The sequence below is a fragment of the Manis javanica genome, chromosome 4, assembly GCF_040802235.1.
Source record: "Manis javanica isolate MJ-LG chromosome 4, MJ_LKY, whole genome shotgun sequence".
NCBI classification, from domain to species: Eukaryota; Metazoa; Chordata; class Mammalia; order Pholidota; family Manidae; genus Manis; species Manis javanica.
In genome coordinates, this window is record NC_133159.1 from 13,931,517 (window position 1) to 13,949,879 (window position 18,363).

The following is an 18,363-nucleotide window of genomic DNA, read 5'->3' on the forward strand; positions in this document are numbered from 1 at the left end:
AGGTAACAAGAAAATATGACCCAGAACCAACTGTAGGGACACCCCCAGGCTGCCCTCCACACGATGGGGAAACATACACACACACTGTCCCTGCCCCCAGCCTCCCTCTATCCTTGGACTACACACTCTATGTACCCATAATCTTCTAATTATGAGGGAACCAGATACTGAAATTTATGGAAAAATACAAAGTGTGTAACATGGCCCAGGCCTGGGTGACAAGTCCTCACTCACATACCTGCATTTATGACACTGGTAGACATTCTCTCCACAGTTGCCACACACCCCTGGGTTGGCAGGGACGGAGGCACTACAGCGTGGGCACTGCAGGGTCTCTGTGGAGGCCTGGTAGTTTTCATAGAAGTCTGCAAACTCAATCATCAGGTTGGAAGCCACAATGGGCAAGGGTAGGTCAATCTTCACCTCTGTCTGCCCAGGAGTCAGTTGAACCTTCTTGGCTTTGTGCCAGCGAGCCGGCCTAGGAGAGACAGTGTCAGATAGAGGTGCAGGGGGCCTAATAGCCTCTCAATTCACCCCCAGTGATGGCAGTCAGGTGAGACAAAGAAAAAGACTATCCCTATGTACTTTTCTAATGAACTGGTTACTCTAAGGAAATCTGACAAGTAACAGTAACCCAATTTTTAAAATACTTTTCCGCTACCTTTTCTCTACAAAAAAGGATGAAACATACAAGTGCTTTAAGATGTTCTACACAGTAATACTTAAGACTCCAGAAAACAATAGAGTGCATAAACAGGAGACATTACTCCAAAAGTATGCCACGCTGAAGCCAGTAATCCCCGGAGGTACCATGAGGGTGAATGCTCTAAGTTCCCATCATGACAACTGCCTTGGAAGGATAAAGTTCGGGTGGCTTAAAAGAAGCAGAGGGACATACCAGGAACTGGACCAAGTGCCAAGTAGAATCAGAAAGTGAAAAGGCATGTAATTATTTAGGAATAATTATATTAATACAATTAGAGCTAATGTTTATTGAACACTTACTATGCGCCAGACTCTTTTCTCAGCACTTTATATAAACCAACTCATTTAATGCCCTACAAGTGGATTTAACTCTACTCTATGGTTAAGGAAACAGGCTACATAACTTTTCCAAGGTCAGAGAGCTGGGTAGTAGAGCTGGGATACGAACCCAGTCTTATTCCAGAGTCTGAGTGCTTTACAAGCAGCTAGGCTGACTCTATACACAGAAATCCCCCTCCTCCAGGGGGAAATGGGTTATCCCAATGAGCAGCTTCTATTTGCAGGTCACCAATATCAAGTCTGCTTTTCAAAGCAAGAAAACTTCCTTTAGGCAGAGCTCCTGGTGGCCATTGTTGGTGTGGTACACTCTAGCTTTATTCCACCTCTTCCGTTCTATGTGCAGACCTGCAATGTACATCTTAATATTCAAGTAGTATCTGCCTCTGTTCTCCACCCAACAGCAATGACTGATACTTCAACAACAATAGCTCCATCTCTGTAAATGTCATCTATAACCCATGCTAGTGCCTTTTCTGGCCCATAAACATCATGCCCCAATTCAGACAATGGGATACATGAGCTACAAAGAGCCAACATCAGCAGGTACAGAGGGAAGGCACCATGCAGAAATGGAAGGACTATGTGCTCCGGAAGCTTCTTTGAAATAATGCCTACTTTATGAGCAAAAGAACAGCATCTTCATCCAGAAAATGATCACTACTTCCGAACATAGAAGGTTTTATATAAAAACAGAACTGCTCTAGTTAACATGGATATGAGAAACCTGGTGTCCCCCTTATTCAGCTTCCCCTCCCCAGGTAGGATGTTGAAAGGCTTCTAAAGAACCTGAGGGCTCCATTGGACATGATTTTAAAGTAACCTTTGTCAACACACTTAGAAACTAGTGCCCCTCAATCATGACTAGAGAGGATTAAGAGGACATACTGGGCCTCTAGAGATGTGCTGCTTTACCCGATTCCAGCAATCAAAGCCAACAACTGATGTGGAGCCTCACAGGCCTGCTGCCCCTCCCCAAATCTGAAGGCCCATACTTGTTCTTCAACTCCACGATGGCCTGCACAGTTCGGTTGTTGTAATAGAGGTTGATAGTCCGCACCATCTTGGTCCGTTTCAGGTCTCCAATTTTCACTGTCACTTTACTGACAGTGTGGCTGCCAATGAGCTTCACAACCTGCTGGGTGGTGGTATACCGCGTGTCCACTTTAATGGAAGACAGCTTGATATACTAAATACAAGAGTACACACAAACAATGGATTAGTTCAATCCTAGTGGCTCATCCTGTTGTCTACAATTCATCAATGTAACCCACTTCATCCATGGATAGTTTCTATGTGAGGCAATGAGCATGGCAAGTAAGGATTCACACTACTGGTGATGAGCCATTAGCAGAGGAACACCTAGATGGCAACAATCCATCTCTGGAAACAAGAAACCCACCAGCCCCGTAAGCCTCAGGATTACAAGTCACTTGTAGATGTCACTTACACAAAATGGCACTTCTGGATTATTGCACACCAGGCAGGGATCACTCTCCAGGTAATAGCCATCAAACTCCACTAAGCCAGACAAGGTGCTAAGGAAGAGAACAGTCTCAGTATAAGGAGATTTTCACTTTGGAAAGCACTGTGCTTCATAAAGAAACCACGAAAAAGCCATGGCTCAATATTCCCCAATGCCAGCCCCATCCTAGTGAAACACAAGGCAATGTGAGAAATCCCAAAAGAGTTCAGAAATTACAGGATGGAAATTTCAATGCTTAGATCTTACATGTTTCCTATTTGCGAGCTGTCCTGAGGTCAGGGGAATTCTAAAGTTACATTAAAATCTGACTCAAAGAGGAGTCACAATTTGGTTTACTAAAAATCATTGAATTATGTACTTAAAACAGGTTAATTTCCTGGTATGTAAAGTAAACCTCAATAAAGTTTGGAGAAAAAAAACAGTCATTATTAAATCAGGGAAGTAATACATTTTCAGTTTAACCAATGCTCTCTTTCAAAAGTTTGGTTTTTTAAAAAAACAGTCATTTTCTATATACTTTACTAATTTAGACTTACATTCTTGAAAATAGAGACCTTCTTAAGTAACTGCTTACTAAATCCTAATTCCACAATTACATTTTGAGTACCTTCTATGTACAAGTACTTCGTACCAGCTACGAGGAAGGATTTCAAAGATCAACTAGACAGGGGCATAGCAATTCCTATGTGAGAGACAATCAATGTGGAAATAGCAACTCAGACTGCTGAATGAATTTCAAATAGGGAGAACACAGAATAAAGCTTACTTGTAAATGTTTGAGTTGGGGTGGTTGGTGAGAATATGGTTTTGAGTCCGCAGAATCTCCACAGCTTTCTGTGAATATTCCTTCAACTGAAACAGAAATCAATAAAGGACCACAGTTAAAGCCCAGGGACAGTCTACCCGAGAAAGACTTCTGCCTTTTGCTCACTAGCTGACCCTGTCCAAGCAGTACCAGACTTCTCAGACTGCAGTCGGAGACATACAAAGCTGGGCCTAATGCCTAGTTGTTTAAAGGACTCTCTCTTCTTCACAGTCTCTACAATGTTAGTGATAGTCCATCTTTTTAGACCCTGTAAAGGAGGATTATTTTCATTTCTACGGAGAAGTCACACAGTGGTTTACTGACTATAGAAACACATCTGGGTGATCAGGGCTGCCAGGAAACCCAGAGGAGCACTTTCTTTCCCAAGCAATTTCAATGAATTGCATTTTCTCCCCTACTTTACGCTACCTCTGTTGCCAAATTTGGATTGTACTTTTTTGCTAGTGTGTATTGTCTATGTGGTATACATACTGGGAATGCTTAACATATACCTAAAAGAGATTGCATATATGCACCCCTATGTGAGTTGGTCATAATGTTCTTAAGAGAAAAAAGGTTAAATATGGCAAGTTAGCCCCTCTGGATGTAAATCAGCTGTTACCTTCTTCTCTGTCTGTGGGGTTTTCAAGGAGAAATATCCTAGTAGATCCACAAACTGGGCAGCCTTACGACCATAGGCTGGGAGTTCCGGCCATATGGACCACATCAGATCTAGCAGGAGCTCCTGCTGAGATTTACTTGAGTTTCTGCAGATAAACGACAGTTCGTATTACGAAGCAGCAAAAAACCCTGAGGTACCTTTTATTTATCAACAAGGCCTACATACAGTTTTTGTGGATGCATCTATTTTCCCACAACTATAAAGGTGACCTGTCTCACTACTCTTTTGACAACCCATCCTAACACATGTAGCATGGTTTGTCTGTGTCCTCAGGTGGTGGTCTATTTCCATCACCCAACATCACTAAACGGCAAAACTGAGCTTTAGTGTCCTAAATAGTCAAGCCTGCTCATTTTACAAACTTCTAAATATAGCCTTCTTAGTGGAAAACAGATCATCTCTTGCTTATAACATCAGTTTAACAGCTAAAAACGTAAGAGGATTCAGGCTGCTGTAAATATTGACACTGTGACCATGAGTATGTAACGTAAAACCAAGACAGAACTACATCATCCACTCTGGTCCCAGACCCATGCTGACAGCCAACACAAAGCCCCAGCCCCTACCTGTAGATATGCAGTGTCAGGCAGTGGGCCTGCCAGCGCACGGAGGAAGAATTGGACTCTAACAAGAAGCAGCGCAGAAACTGGACCAAGGTCTCCTTATCTGCAAATTTGTTCAGCTGGTTCACCAGAGCTGTGCACAGCTGGTCCTCCTGGCTGCCTGAGCTCTCACCTGGAAGATGGGCACACAGCTGAGGGCTGAAGAGTAGGAAGAAGTGGTCTAGGGGCCTACAGCCGGTGTTAACAGATGGGAGAGGGAGGGGAGTCTATCCAGGTCTAAAAGCTTCAACTAAATGGTTGTAATCTAAAAACAATTTTCAGTTGTTTACTAGGGTACAAAAGGTCAGCCCCAAATGAAACATCTAATGATGTAAAATTAAAAAAAAAGGGCACAGGATAAAGGAGTATAAAACTGGCACTGAATAAACATAGTTACTCTGGAGAAGGAATTTCCTTTCAAAAGTTTGTTATCTAAAATAGCCAACATTACTACAGACCTGCGCAGAGATATCTGAATAATTAACTGGGATAATATGAACCACCTCCATCGCTCTCCACCTCAGCTCACCAGTTCAGGCCTCCATGGACCATGAAAAGCAGTGAAGCAGAAGGGCTTTCTTGCCTTTCTGATGGTAACAAGTCAGCTAAAATAGCTACAATAAGGATCAGCTAAAATAATTTGTAGAGCATTTAACAGTTTGCCAGGCACATTTATAAGCATCATTTAATGCCAACAACCTCTCCACAGAGCAAGTATTATTATTTCACAGAAAAAGGGACTTGGCTTACTAAAAGGTTCAGTGCACTTTGACCTTTCCCATTATTGACACTTGGCATGGGAAGTCACATTGTTTAAGGTGTTACCTTCAACTTAACGTTAAATGAGACCAAAAGCAGACACTGGAAGACACTGAGGTTTTAGGTCCCTGAAATCAGGATAAAAGCCCTTTCAGAAGAAAATATACCATGTGCTCCAAGGGAGAGGAAAACATATCACCTGGGTCACCAAGACAAAAGGGTGACTCACCTTCCTTCTCCTTTTCCTTTTCTTCCTTCTTGCTCTTCTTAGTGGATGCCTTCGCCTGTGCCACGGCTTGCCCAGAACCAGCGGCCACAGGGGCTGAGGAGGAGGAAGCACTGGAGGCCGCCACAGAGGCCGCCAGCACAGCAAGCACTTTGCTGCCGCACAGGGCGCAGGAGAGCAGCTGCAGCAGCACGGGGGACACACCCTCGTCCACCAGGAAGCTGACTTGGAGCAGGAAGTACAGGACAGCTGTAGGGAAAGCAGACAGCAGCTCAGCTTTTAGACAGCTCTAGACTTAAACGTGAGAAACAGGAGCAACTCCACACGACACGGCCAGGACTGCTCTATTCCCAGCAGCTTCCTCATCCAAGTTCTCTCTGCTGGATTTACACCCTCTGCGGAAATACCTGACCAGCATCCCACCTACTGCACAGGGACTGCCCACTGGCCCCCACTTTCAGTAAGATGGTCTTCCAGGCTCCATAAGCTCGTTAGCGTTATACTTCCACAATCGGGAAGTCAGATACTCCTGCTTTCCGTCCTCACACCCTCCCAAATCATCCACCAACCCTTACCTCCCTTTTCAGTTTGTACTTATTCCTTTGCTAGGCAGAGTTCTGTCTATACACTTTGCTCTTGGCTACATCTAGCATTCAGTGTAGTGCTTGGCAAAGAAGCCTCGAGAACTAGTTCTTGAAGGAAGGAAGAAGTAACAGAAACCAAAAGGCATGCACTGCTCACAGTCATCTTTGATGCAGAATTTCTGCCAGTTGATGGTTCGCTGGGCAGCAATCTCTGCACAGGCTTTCAGGTGCTCCATCTGAAATGGAAACCAAGCAGTAGATTGAGGGACCCCACCAAGCAGTCTCACACGGTACCACACCTGCTGCCTTGAGGGATCATCATTCCAGCCTTGGATTGCAAGAACACGTCCCTCTGTGCAAGTGGATCGAGAGACCTGGTGAACCTGGGACCAGTCCACATACTGAGGTTCTTACTGAGCCACCTACATAAGACTCCCCAACGTACAAAGGCCCTTTGTTGTCAGAGGCCCTTCAGATCACTCAACAATGTACTATGAAAGACAGGACACAACCTGGGAAACTACAACCCAGTTTATTTCTCTCTTGCTAAAAGCACAGTAGTTAAGGACAGTGAATTAGAAGTCCTTAGTACTGAAGATGTTCTTTCTAGATGCTCCTAAGCAATATATTCAGTTTACTCCCCAAAGTCTAAACAATTTAGCTTCAGGCACTAATACACAATTTCTTTCATCTTCAAGGACAAAATGAGAGGTGCACAAATTTCAGGCTGACCCTACCCACGGTAGGAGCAAGCAACACTGGTAAGAAGCCCAGCTACCCTCCTCATAATGGAGGAACCACTGCCAGGTGGGGGAGGAATGGTGAGGGAAACCTCTGACCCTGAAGCCAACACCACATGGTAGAGCACCCAGGCAGGTACTATGGATTTATCCTGGCCACGATGCTCTCTACATATTTAAAAGCCCTCCACCGCTCCATCCTATTTAGCTGAGCCTCATTACATGCCCTCTCCCTCCCATTTCCCCCTCATCGTACCAGGCTGATGAGGGTGTCATATTGCAAGGCAGAGCCTGAGCTCGCTGTAACCACACTCGCCCGGAGGAATATGCCCTGCTCCTCCAGCAGCTTCTTGATTCCACGCACGTGGGAGTCCAGGGTGTGCAAATCCCGGAGCTGGCGGTATTTCTCCTTGGATCCGCAGATGAAGAGCAGCAGCTTGCGGACTTGACGGCGCACAAATGGAGTTTGCTGGATCATCAGATACTTGAGCAGAGAAACAACAGAGTCAACAACTCTGTAACCACATCTGTACCAGTCACGGCCCCCTGGGCTTTCTTGAACTGTTAGGAACAACTATGCAAAACACAAACCAAGCTGTTTCCTTAGGGCCAAGCTAGCCTCTGATGAACTTCAGGGACCAGGAGAAAGAAAGAAATCCAAGGTGGGAAAAGAACAATATTCCTACTGCCCTTCCTGGAGTACTTAGGAGTCTCTAGGGAAGCTGGCCTCTACTCCAGCCCACCCAGAGTGAAACCCGAAGAAAAAAACATTCCCAATCTCTCTTTCAATTAAAAGAGGTGGAAAAAAGTTGGGGCTGTGACATGGTAACCTGAAATGGTCGCTTGGGTTCTGCTAACAGATTATCCTCCCCAGACTTAACCTTATGGTTGCTGTGGCGGTTATTAAGCTATCATCTCTCGGCTGGCTCCAAACCCACCCAGCTCTACCCTGCTCTGTGGCCTTGGGGCTGGAGTCACGCTAAATGCAATGCTTCTTTGCAAGCCAGCCCCTCTTTGGCTCTCAACAGGTGGCAGGAGGAATGAGGCTAGATCCTTCCTGTCTGCCTGCTGTCCTAGCCATGGTGCCCCACCCTGGCTGCCTCCCTCATTCCTTTAGCATTCAAGGACAAAGCAAGTACAACTGGTCTTACTCATCTGCTTCCTTCAGAGCTTCCAAAATCACCTGTATCTCGTGCCCTCCAAGCACCTGAGGACCCAACATCCAGGTAGTACCCGCTGCTCACACACAGGGCTCTGGGAGCTGCTGCTCACAGTTCTCTCTCTCTGCTACCTCAATAATCCCTTTTTATCTATTGCTTCTTTAAGTCTGTTTAAGCAATTGCCTGTATTAAAATCTCTCCATTAATTTAAATAGTCTACTTTTGTTTTCTAGACAGAGTCTAAATTATTAAACTTGCCCATTATCACCATCTGTGGGGGGGAATTCATCTGTGGGGGGAATTAAGTGTTCAGAATCAGAAACTAAAGTGGGCAGCTTGCTCAGATACACATCTTCCAGTTTCCCCTTATAGCATACTCCAGAGCAGCAAGACCTAACTGGTGGGAGGGAGCAGCTAGGGTATATGCACCATGGGGGTCAGGATGAAAAGGGGCCCACAAAGGCAATCATAGCTCGTGTCCTCTCCCCAACTGGCACATGCTTGGGACTGTCACTTACCTCTGAGAGAAAGTAAAACCATGAATGATCAAAGACAGGAGGTGGGATTCGAGAATTGGTGTCTGCAATCTTCTTGATTTGGTATGGAAGCCGCAGTACCATCTCCGTTAGAAGCTGAGTATAGGCCTCAAACACATCAGCAGCATGACCCTGGGAAAAGAACATTCATGTAAGAAGCCGTGACTGACAATTGCCCGTGACCACAACTAGGTAAAAGGTTGGTTTATTGCTCACTAAGCATACCACAGATTGAAGTTGGTAAATGGTAACTTTTAAAGCCAGAGCTACCACCGACCAACAAGTCTACTGAGCTTTCAGCGAATCACAATCTTTTCACTGGTGGAGGGTCTTGCCTCTATGCTGACAGGTGCTGATTGATCATGGTGATGGTGGCTGAAGTTTGATGTGGCTGTGGCAGTTTCTTAAAATAAGACAGCAGTGAAGTCTGCCGCATCAATGTATTCTTCTTTTCACAGGTGATTTCTCTGCAGCAGTGGTGCTGTCTGCTTAAAAACTGGAGTCAATTATCTCAAACCTTGCCGCTGCTTTACCAACTAAGTTCCTGTAATATTCTAAATCCATTGTTGTCATTTCAACAGTCTTCACAGCATCTACCAGGGGTAGATTCCATCTCATGAAACCACATTCTTTGCTCAGCCAAAGGAGCAACTTCCCATCTGTTCAAGTTTTATCATGAGATTGTAGCAATTCAGTCACATCCTCAGGCTCCACTTACAATTCGAGTTATCTTGCTGTTTCCACATCTGCAGTGACTTCCTCCACTGAAGTCTTGAACCCCTCAAAGCCATCCAGAAGAGTTGGAATTAACTTATTCCAAACTCCTATTAATACTGATATTTTGTAATCAATTATATTGTTTATAATCACAAATGTTCTTCATGGCATCTAGAATGGTGAATCCTTTCCAGAAGATTTTCAGTTTACTGTGCCCAGATCCATCAGAGGAATCACTATCAATGGCGGCTATAGCCTCACAAAATCTATTTTTTAAGCAGTAAGACTTGGAAGTTGAAATGACTCCTTGGTCTATGGGCTGCAGAATAGGTTTGTCCATCTTTATCAGAGCTCTAGGGTGACCAGGTGCACTGTCAGTGGCCGTGATATTTTGGAAGGAAACTTTTTTCTGAGCTGTGAGTCTCAACAGCAAGCTTAAAACATTCAGTAAACCATGTTGTAAACAGATGTGCTGTCATCCACGCTTTGCTGTTCCATTTACATAGCACAGGCAGAGTAGATTTAGCATAATTCAGAAAGGCCCTAGGATTTCCAGAATGGTAAATGACACTGGCTTCAATTTAAAGTCACCAGCTGCATTAGGCCTTAACAAGAAAGTCAGCCTGTCCTTTGAAGCCAGGCATTGACTTCTCCCTTGTGAAGGTCCTAGATGGCATCTTTTTCCAATAGGAAGCTGTTGCATTTACACTGAAAATCTGCTGTGTGGTGTAACCACCTGCATTAATGATCTCAGCTGGATCCAGACAACCTGCTGCAGCTTCTCCGTGAGCACTTGCTGCTTCACCTTGCACTTGTATTTATGGACGTGGCTTCTTTCTTTAAATGTCATGAACCAACCTCTGCTGGCTTCCATCTTTTCTACTCCAGCTTCCTCACCTTTTCTCAGCCTTCACAGAATTGAAGAGTTGAGGCCTTGCTCTGGAGTAGGCTTTGGCTTAAGGGAATGTTGAGGCTGGTTTGCTCTTCTACACAGACCATAAAACTTTATCCGTATCAGCAATAAGGCTGCTTTGCTTTCTTATCATTCATGAGTTCACTGGAATAGAACTTTTCATTTCCTTCAAGAACTTTTCCTTTGCATTCACAACTTAGCTACATGTTTCTAGCTTTCTGCCTACCTCAGCTTTCAACATGACTTCCTCACTAAGCTTAACCATCTCTAGCTTTTGTTTTAAAGTGGGAGACACAAGACTCTTCCTTGAATATTTAGAGGCCATTGCACTGTTATTAATTGGCCTAATTTCAACATCAGTGTGTCTCAGGGAATGGGGAGGCCCAAGGAGAGGAAGGGAGATGGAGAACAGCTGGTTGGTGGAGCAGACTGTGAGTTACTCAGTCTGCTGTCTTATATGGGCATGGTTGGTAGTGGCCCAAATCGATTACAACAGTAACTGATTATCAAAGATCGGTGATCACAGATCACCATAACAAATATAATAATAATGAAAAACTGTGAACTGTTGCTAGAATTACCAAAATATGAAACAAAGCTGTGAAATTAGCAAAAATGCTGTTAGAAAAATGGTGCCAGTAGACTTGCTAGACACAGGGTTGTCACAAACCTTCAATTTGTAAAAAAACATTTATCTGCTAAGCACTATAAGTGAAGTACAATAAAATGAGGTATGCCTATATTCTGCTTAAACAAAAATGAGTTTGAATGAGAAAAAATTGAAAAAACAATAGTGGGGAAGGATCCTTAACTTTCTATGAGAGATGTACTCCATTCCCTAGACCCATAACTTTCTGTAACAACAAATATTTAAATAAACTAAGGGGGCCAGGACCACTAAACTTGGTAGAGATTCTGGGTTCACATCACAGAGAGGCAGGGGTACTGAGAGATTTGAGGACAGGGGAAGCAACAGCTATCTTGCAAGCTGTGTGGTCCCCCAGAAAGAGTCTGTGAGTGTTTTGTGGTACAACATGTCTTATATAATCAAGTTATTTGTCAATTCCATACCAAGCACTGGGGGTGTTAAAGAGGCGTAGAAAGAATTCTGCTGATAGTTTGGTGGGGGAGACTCCCAACTTGTGTGCATGGGGCACTTTGGGAACCCTGGGAAAGGCTACCTTGATCCAACTTCATAGCAGGAAATAGTGTGTTGGGCAAGTTTTTCACAAAGATTCAGTGCTTGAACTGGGTCTTGAAGGACTGGGAACTAGCTAGATGGGCAAAGAAAGGGGTACAGAAGGAAAGGAAGTAGTTTCAGAAGGGCTACATGTACAAAGGCAACAAGCTACATCTGGGGAAATGCACAGATTAATGCATGCAGGAATATTGTAGGTGGTAAAGCTAGAGATACAGGAAGACAACTGGATCCTCAAAGAACTTTGGGCCTAGAAGTTACGGAAAACCACTGAAGGGTTATTTGAAGAAAGGATACAGTCAGATTCACATTTTATGCCTGTTTTATTCCTATGCTACTCAAAGCAGTTCTTAACTTACAGGAAGAAGCACAGCTAGTCTTCCCCATCCACCCCCGCATGCAGATTCAAGGGAACAGAAATGGCAAAAATCCTTTCCTTCAAGAACTTTTCCTTTGCATTCACAACTTAGCTACACGTTTCTAGCTTTCTGCCTACCTCAGCTTTCGACATGCCTTCCTCATTAAGCTTAATCATTTCTAGATTTTGATTTAAAGTGAGAGACACAAGACCCTTTTCTTGAACATTTAGAGGCCATTGTACTGTTAACTGGCCTAATTTCAGCATCATTGTGTCTCAGAATAGAGATAACATTTGTCGAGCAATGTAGAGCGAGGCACTGTGCTCTGTAAGCACGACCTCATTCAATGCTCACAATAACCCTAAAAAGCAGATACTATGTGTATCCTCATTTTCCCGCTTGTACTTGAGGGTTACTAAGGTTAGCATTTCTCCAAGCTTCATGACTGTAAGTGGGAATGCTTGTTCCCGGGGACTTGTTCCCAGACTCAGTTGATCAGAAGTAGGACATGACCTACAACTGACAGTGTTACCTTATACCTTCTCCTCTTTCTAAGGAGCTTAGTGTGAAAGGACATGACTGTCTAGTTTCACTCAATTCCTCAGGTTTACAAAGTGGCAGGAATCAGAATCCCACAGAAGGCTAGGAGAGTGGTTATTCAATACAACTGTACAACCCACCAAGGAAGTGTGACGAGCAGAGGGCTCGGCTCTGGATGAGGGACAAGAGTGGTTCGCGCCACAGGAAAACCTCACCTTCACATACTGGCGGAGGAAGAAGGGGCTCATGTCAGGTGGGGATGAAGTAGTATGCGGTTTCAGCAACTGGCTGGGAGCCACGGGATCCTCGTCGCTCTGTTGGCTCTTCCAATACTCCAGCAGGGACTTGAGCACATGCAGGCAGTAGTCCACAGCCCCAGAGCTGAGCAGGGCTGCTGCTGTGGCACTAGAGATGAGGGAAGACGACTGGGGAGAGAACAGGGAGGGCTTGTAAATCAGTGTGAGATCCAGCTGGGTGCTGAGGTAGAAACACACTCACAACAGTCTTAGAATTAGCTGTCCTAGACGTGAGTTAGTCTCTTAAATTAAAAGTTTCTTGACTAGCTCAAACATTGCCCCACTCTTCTGAACAACTGTATGGTAAGAGAAAACAAACACCAGTTCTCAACTCGAATCTCCCTATACACACGTGCCAGAGGCCAAGGAGGCTAGGATTAAACAGCCTTTCCACCTGGACACACTGGAGGGTTTTCTCTTTTTCCCCCAGACAACTAACAAAGTCCATTTCAAGGAGAGAGAAAGCTTTCCACTATAGGCACTTCTTAGCAACCCGCCCTCCCAGTAGAGGCTCTTCCCATAGCACCAGCTTCCAAAGGAGATGGGGTGAGTGATCACATGAATAAAAAGTAGGAGAAAAGCTACTGTAAATAAAACCATTAGGAGAGCCTTGCAAATCACAGCAAACCCCACAGCTCCTAAGCTCATTAAGACTGGATGCAGTTCAGCTCCCACAGTTCTACCTTCTCTGCGTTGTGTTAATCTCCTTTTCACCATGCACTTGCTGCTTTCTCTCTGCTTTATTACCATACCTTATAGCAACATGCACTAGGGGAATCCTCTTAGCCACTCTGTGCCTTGTAGACAGTCCCCTGCTTGGAACTTCCAACCCTTTTTAACCCCTCCAATGGAGGGATTGTTGGCAAAGATCAGGGCTTGGAAGGGATTCTGAAAAAGGTGGAGGCTCTGTTCTTGAAGAGGTGACAGCTCAGAATCTTACTCCAATTGAACAATAGTGGCCTTGTTCTAACATAGGACTAACACCCTGCCCCTGGCCCTAGCACCAAACAATCCTCTTACCTTGTCCCAGACCTACAAGCTCAAAGCCAAAATACCTCACATATGGAAGACTTGGATCCGGATTTGGTCCGGGACATGAAGACACTCAGAAGTCTCATTACCACCAGATGGACTTCATTCAGGGCACTGCGCTCATTCTTCTTGGAGACATCCTGCAGGCAGAAGCAGAGCCCAGAAACCCACACTTTAAGCCTGAGCATCCTCTGAACAAGATTTCCACAAGCCTATCAGCACTACGTGTTTTTCGGATGGAATCAGAGACAAAACAAATTCTAAAGTATCCTTGGTGGTACCTGGATTACCTAAAGCCTGATTCCCTTAGGAAGCCATATGCAGAGACAAACAACAAATTTACTACTTTCACCTTGTGAGCTACAAAAGGTCCATAAGGAGGTCTCGGTCTTGTTCCTCATTTACATCCAATCCCTGGCAGTATGCCTGGGCCAAAGCAGGCACTGAAAACATATTTGTTCAATCAAGAGAACAAGAGCCCTTGGTAGATGTTATCCCCTAAAACCAGGTGAAGTTCCTCTAAAAGAGGAATGAAAAACAGAACGATCAGCCAATCTCTGTTTTTCACACAGTATGACTCTCCAGCATTACCTTTTTATCCATGCCCAGTTCAGCAATCAGCTGGGACAGCAGGTTGTCCAGGGCACCCTTGTCTTTCTCATCTTCTCCATCCAGATCTGTAGTGAGCATCAGAATGACCTGGAAGTCAAGAGAGAGATAAAACATGACACCAATTCCCTAAAGAACAACTCTAAACACAGGTGTTTCAGAAGAAACCTGTCAATCATAACTACAATCCAGCAAGAGGTTCTAAATCCCAAGGTATCCAAGTTTAAGTGCCCAGAGTCAGAAGAGTCAAATTCTGTTATATGCCACACCTGGCATCACAAAAAATGTTTTGCAAAAAGTTGTAAAACTAATTGACTAACTTATATTATATCCAACTAAAAGTGGCTTGAGATGGGGCAGTGTTCTGGGCTAAAGGAATTAAAGATCAGTTTTGCTTCAGAGGAAGGTCTGAAGTGGGAGAGCAGCTATTAGGCCACACTCTAATACTAATCTTAATGAAGAGTCACTATAGCCTAGGACTCTCTAGAGCAGACTTTGCCCCTGGCTCTGTCAATAACTAGGCTGGATGACTGTGGACTTTTTTTTTTTTAAGTTCTCTGACCTTTGTCTTCTCATCAATGAAATGAAGGGCTATGACTTACCGTTCAAAATTGCATTCCATTTTTCTATGACCCAATGCCAAACAATGCCTTACGGAGCCTCTGGAAGAGAGGTGTGAGCATGCTAAAGAATGGTCCAACTATAACACAACAGACCCAGGTGAACTGCCAATACCTGCATGTATGGGATGGCCCGAACACCTCCGACATTTCGTAACTGGGGCAAGGTTTGCAGGAGTCTCTCCAATAGCATCAGACGGACCATGTGCAGCCTAGAAGGCCAAGGAAACACATGAAACATGAGCTAGTACACAACCACTAATCAGCTGAATATAGCTCTTTCCTTCTGCTACCAAGATAAACAAGGAGCCTACTACTTAGGAATAATCCTAACAATAACAAAATGTTAAAAAAAAAAAAGACCTATTTGGTATACCACCAACAGAGAAGAAATTTCATTCTATTAAAAGGAAGCAAAACTACTCTAAAATACAACTGATGGTACTGAAAACCTACTCCAGGAAAGTTAAGGCATTTCTCAAGCAATCAAATCCTAGTTCTCAGTACCAAAACCAAATCTTCAATAGTAAGTTTTACATATGCCCTATTCAGCATCCAGGCATTCATCTCCTGGGATCTGGCTATCTGCAAACTCTGTCATCTAGTTGCAGTGACCCAACCCTTCCTTTTTCTTGCTTCCCAAGTCCTTAGGAAGGCCAGTCACTGCTTTACCCTCACACCTGTCCCTCTTCTTCTTAGGGTAAAATTTCAACACCACCCTTTCCATACTGGACCCATGAGTCCCCCACATATTCAGCTGGCCACTGCCTTGCCTTATTCATCTGCAGATAAACAGCTGGGCTTCCATACTAAAGGTGTGCTCTAAATCTCTAGTGACTACACCAATTTAGGAGTGCCAAGATGAAAATTAATTAAGCTAGTGAGCAGCTTAATTTAATCTCTTAATTTAATCTTACAGAGATTAAAGAGCATATTTGCTGAATCTATTAATGGATTTACTCACAGTAAACTGTTTTTGCTTCATTTTACTTTATAGTCTGTGTATAAAAAATGATATGCCTACATGTGTATATTAAAAAACGTGATTTTCATGTACTATATAGCCTAGCAGATACCCAGAATATTTTCAAAATAGAAGTTGTATCAAAGTACAAGGTCTTGAATAATAAATTATCATTCCAAAAAGAAATGAAGGAATGAGTTAAATGTCCTTCTGAATATGGTAACACATAAAAGCCCACACATGCCTCCATGGATAATAAAGCAAGCTTTGTGGGGACTACGAATGATTAAGAACAGCTCAGTAATGGATGAGGCACATGTGAAGAAAGGTGACGGATATGACAGCAGCAGGACAATAAACTTTAGGATAAAATATAACAAGCTTTGTGATGGTCTAGAATCTTCAGATTTAGAGAACGTACATGTGAGTTCACACTCATGAAGGAAAAATTCAACAAAATGAGCAGGGTCTGGATCCACACTAAGATCATGCCAGAAAATAAAATAATTAGAAAATTTCCAAATGTTTGGAAATTTAGCAACATATGTCTAAATATCCCATGGACCAAATATTAAATTACAACACAATTTAGAAAACATTTTGAACTGAACAGCAATGATAACACAACATATCACAATATGTGACTCCAGCCAAAGCAGGGTTTATTTTAAAGGGAACTTTAAGAGAAAAATACATAATTTCAAACATGTATCTAAAATGAAAGGCTTAAAAATCAATAATTTAAGCTTCCATTTTAAGAGGCTTTAGAAAAGGAACAGATTATTAAACCCAAAAAAGGTTTTAAAAAAAAAGTTAGTTAGCAGAGGAAAGAGTAAAGTGGAAACAGAATAGAAAGCAGACACACAACAGGGAAAAATCAAAGACAAAAGTTGGTTCTTTGTAAATAAAGTTGATTAACTCCTGGGCAAGACTGACTTTTGAAAAAACAACAAAAACATAGGTTACCCAATATTAAAAATGAAAAAAGGTACATCATTACAGATCCTAAAGACATTAAAAGAATGATAAAGAAAATATTATGAACTTTATGCTAATAAAGTTGACAACTTAAATAAAATGAACAAATTCCTTGAAAAGTACAACATACCAAAACTGACACATGATACAACAGAAATAATTCTGTATCATTTAAAAAATGAATCTATAATTTAAAATCTTCCTTTAAAGAAAGTCCAGGGCCAGACGACTTTACTGCTAAATTTTATCAAGAATTTATAGACCAACAATACCAGTAATACCAGTACCAATCTTACACAAACTCCTCTAAAAAAGAGAAAGGGGGAACTTGTCCTTATGTATTTCATGAGGACAGAAAAACATGAATACCAATACCTGACAAAGACATTTCAAAGATGAAAAATTACAGACTTAAATATTAACCGATCAAATCTAGTAATACAAAGGATAAGACATGACAATTGAGACAGAAAATCTGAAGAGACCAATTACCATCAATGAAACTGAATTGGTAATCAAAAAATTTCCAAAAAACAAAATCCCAGGATCTGATGGCTTCATAGATTAATTCTACCAAACATTTAAAGAAGAGCTAATACCCATCCTTCTTAAAGTTTTCCAAAAAGTAGAAGAGAAGGGACTAATTCCAAACTCATTCTACAAGGCCAGTTTCACTCTAACACCAAAACCAGGCAGACATTCAAAGAAAATTACAAACCAATATCCCTGATGAAGACACATGCAAAAATCATCAACAAAATATTAGCAAACCAAATTCATCAAAAGGATCATCCATCATGACCAAGTGAGATTTATTCCAGGGATGCAAGGTCATACAATATCTGTAAATCAATTAATATCTACACATTAACAAAAAGGATAAAAACCACACAATCATCTCAATAGATGCTAAAAGAGCATTTGACAAAATTCAACATCCATTCATGATAAAAACTCTCAACGAAATAGGCATAGCCAGTACATACCTCAACATAATAAAGGCCATATATGATAAGCTAACATCATACTGAATGGTGAAAAGCTGAAAGCTTTTCCTCTAAGATCAGGAACAAGACAAGGATGTCCACTCTCACCACTTTTATTCAACACAGTACTGGAGGTCCTAGCCATAGCAATAAGACAACACAAAGAGATAAAAGGCATCCAAACTGGTAAGGAAGAAGTTAAACTGTCCCTGTTGGCAGATGACATGATATTGTACATAAAAAACCCTAAAGAATCCACTCCAAAACTGCTAGATCTAATATCTGAATTCAGCAAAGTTGCAGGATACAAAATTAATGTACAGAAATCTGTTGCTTTCTATACACTAATGATGAACTAGCAGAAAGAGAAATCAGGAAAACAATCACGTTTACAATTGCAGCAAAATATTAAAATACCTAGGAATAAACTTGACCAAGGAAGTGAAAAAACTCTATTGTGAAAACTGTAAGACATTCATGAAAGAAATTAAAGACACAAAAAGGTGGAAATCTATTTCATGCTCACGGAA

The 18,363-nt window shown here is 42.6% G+C and overlaps 1 protein-coding gene across 7 annotated transcripts in view; it reads right to left on the bottom strand.

The window, feature by feature from the left end:
* Window positions 1-18,363, bottom strand: part of UBR4 (ubiquitin protein ligase E3 component n-recognin 4) — a 127,387-nt gene that overhangs the window by 37,772 nt on the left and 71,252 nt on the right. For all 7 annotated transcript variants that reach the window (XM_073233302.1, XM_036999922.2, XM_073233303.1 and 4 more), the window contains 14 exons: window positions 15,021-15,117; window positions 14,268-14,375; window positions 13,700-13,816; window positions 12,564-12,773; window positions 8,604-8,753; window positions 7,182-7,409; window positions 6,343-6,421; window positions 5,605-5,850; window positions 4,581-4,749; window positions 3,955-4,099; window positions 3,294-3,379; window positions 2,492-2,579; window positions 2,037-2,230; window positions 239-478 (listed from right to left, as the gene is read on the bottom strand). In XM_073233302.1, the coding sequence (XP_073089403.1) occupies window positions 239-478; window positions 2,037-2,230; window positions 2,492-2,579; window positions 3,294-3,379; window positions 3,955-4,099; window positions 4,581-4,749; window positions 5,605-5,850; window positions 6,343-6,421; window positions 7,182-7,409; window positions 8,604-8,753; window positions 12,564-12,773; window positions 13,700-13,816; window positions 14,268-14,375; window positions 15,021-15,117 (2,157 nt within the window). The remainder of the gene's footprint in view (window positions 1-238; window positions 479-2,036; window positions 2,231-2,491; window positions 2,580-3,293; window positions 3,380-3,954; window positions 4,100-4,580; window positions 4,750-5,604; window positions 5,851-6,342; window positions 6,422-7,181; window positions 7,410-8,603; window positions 8,754-12,563; window positions 12,774-13,699; window positions 13,817-14,267; window positions 14,376-15,020; window positions 15,118-18,363) is intronic.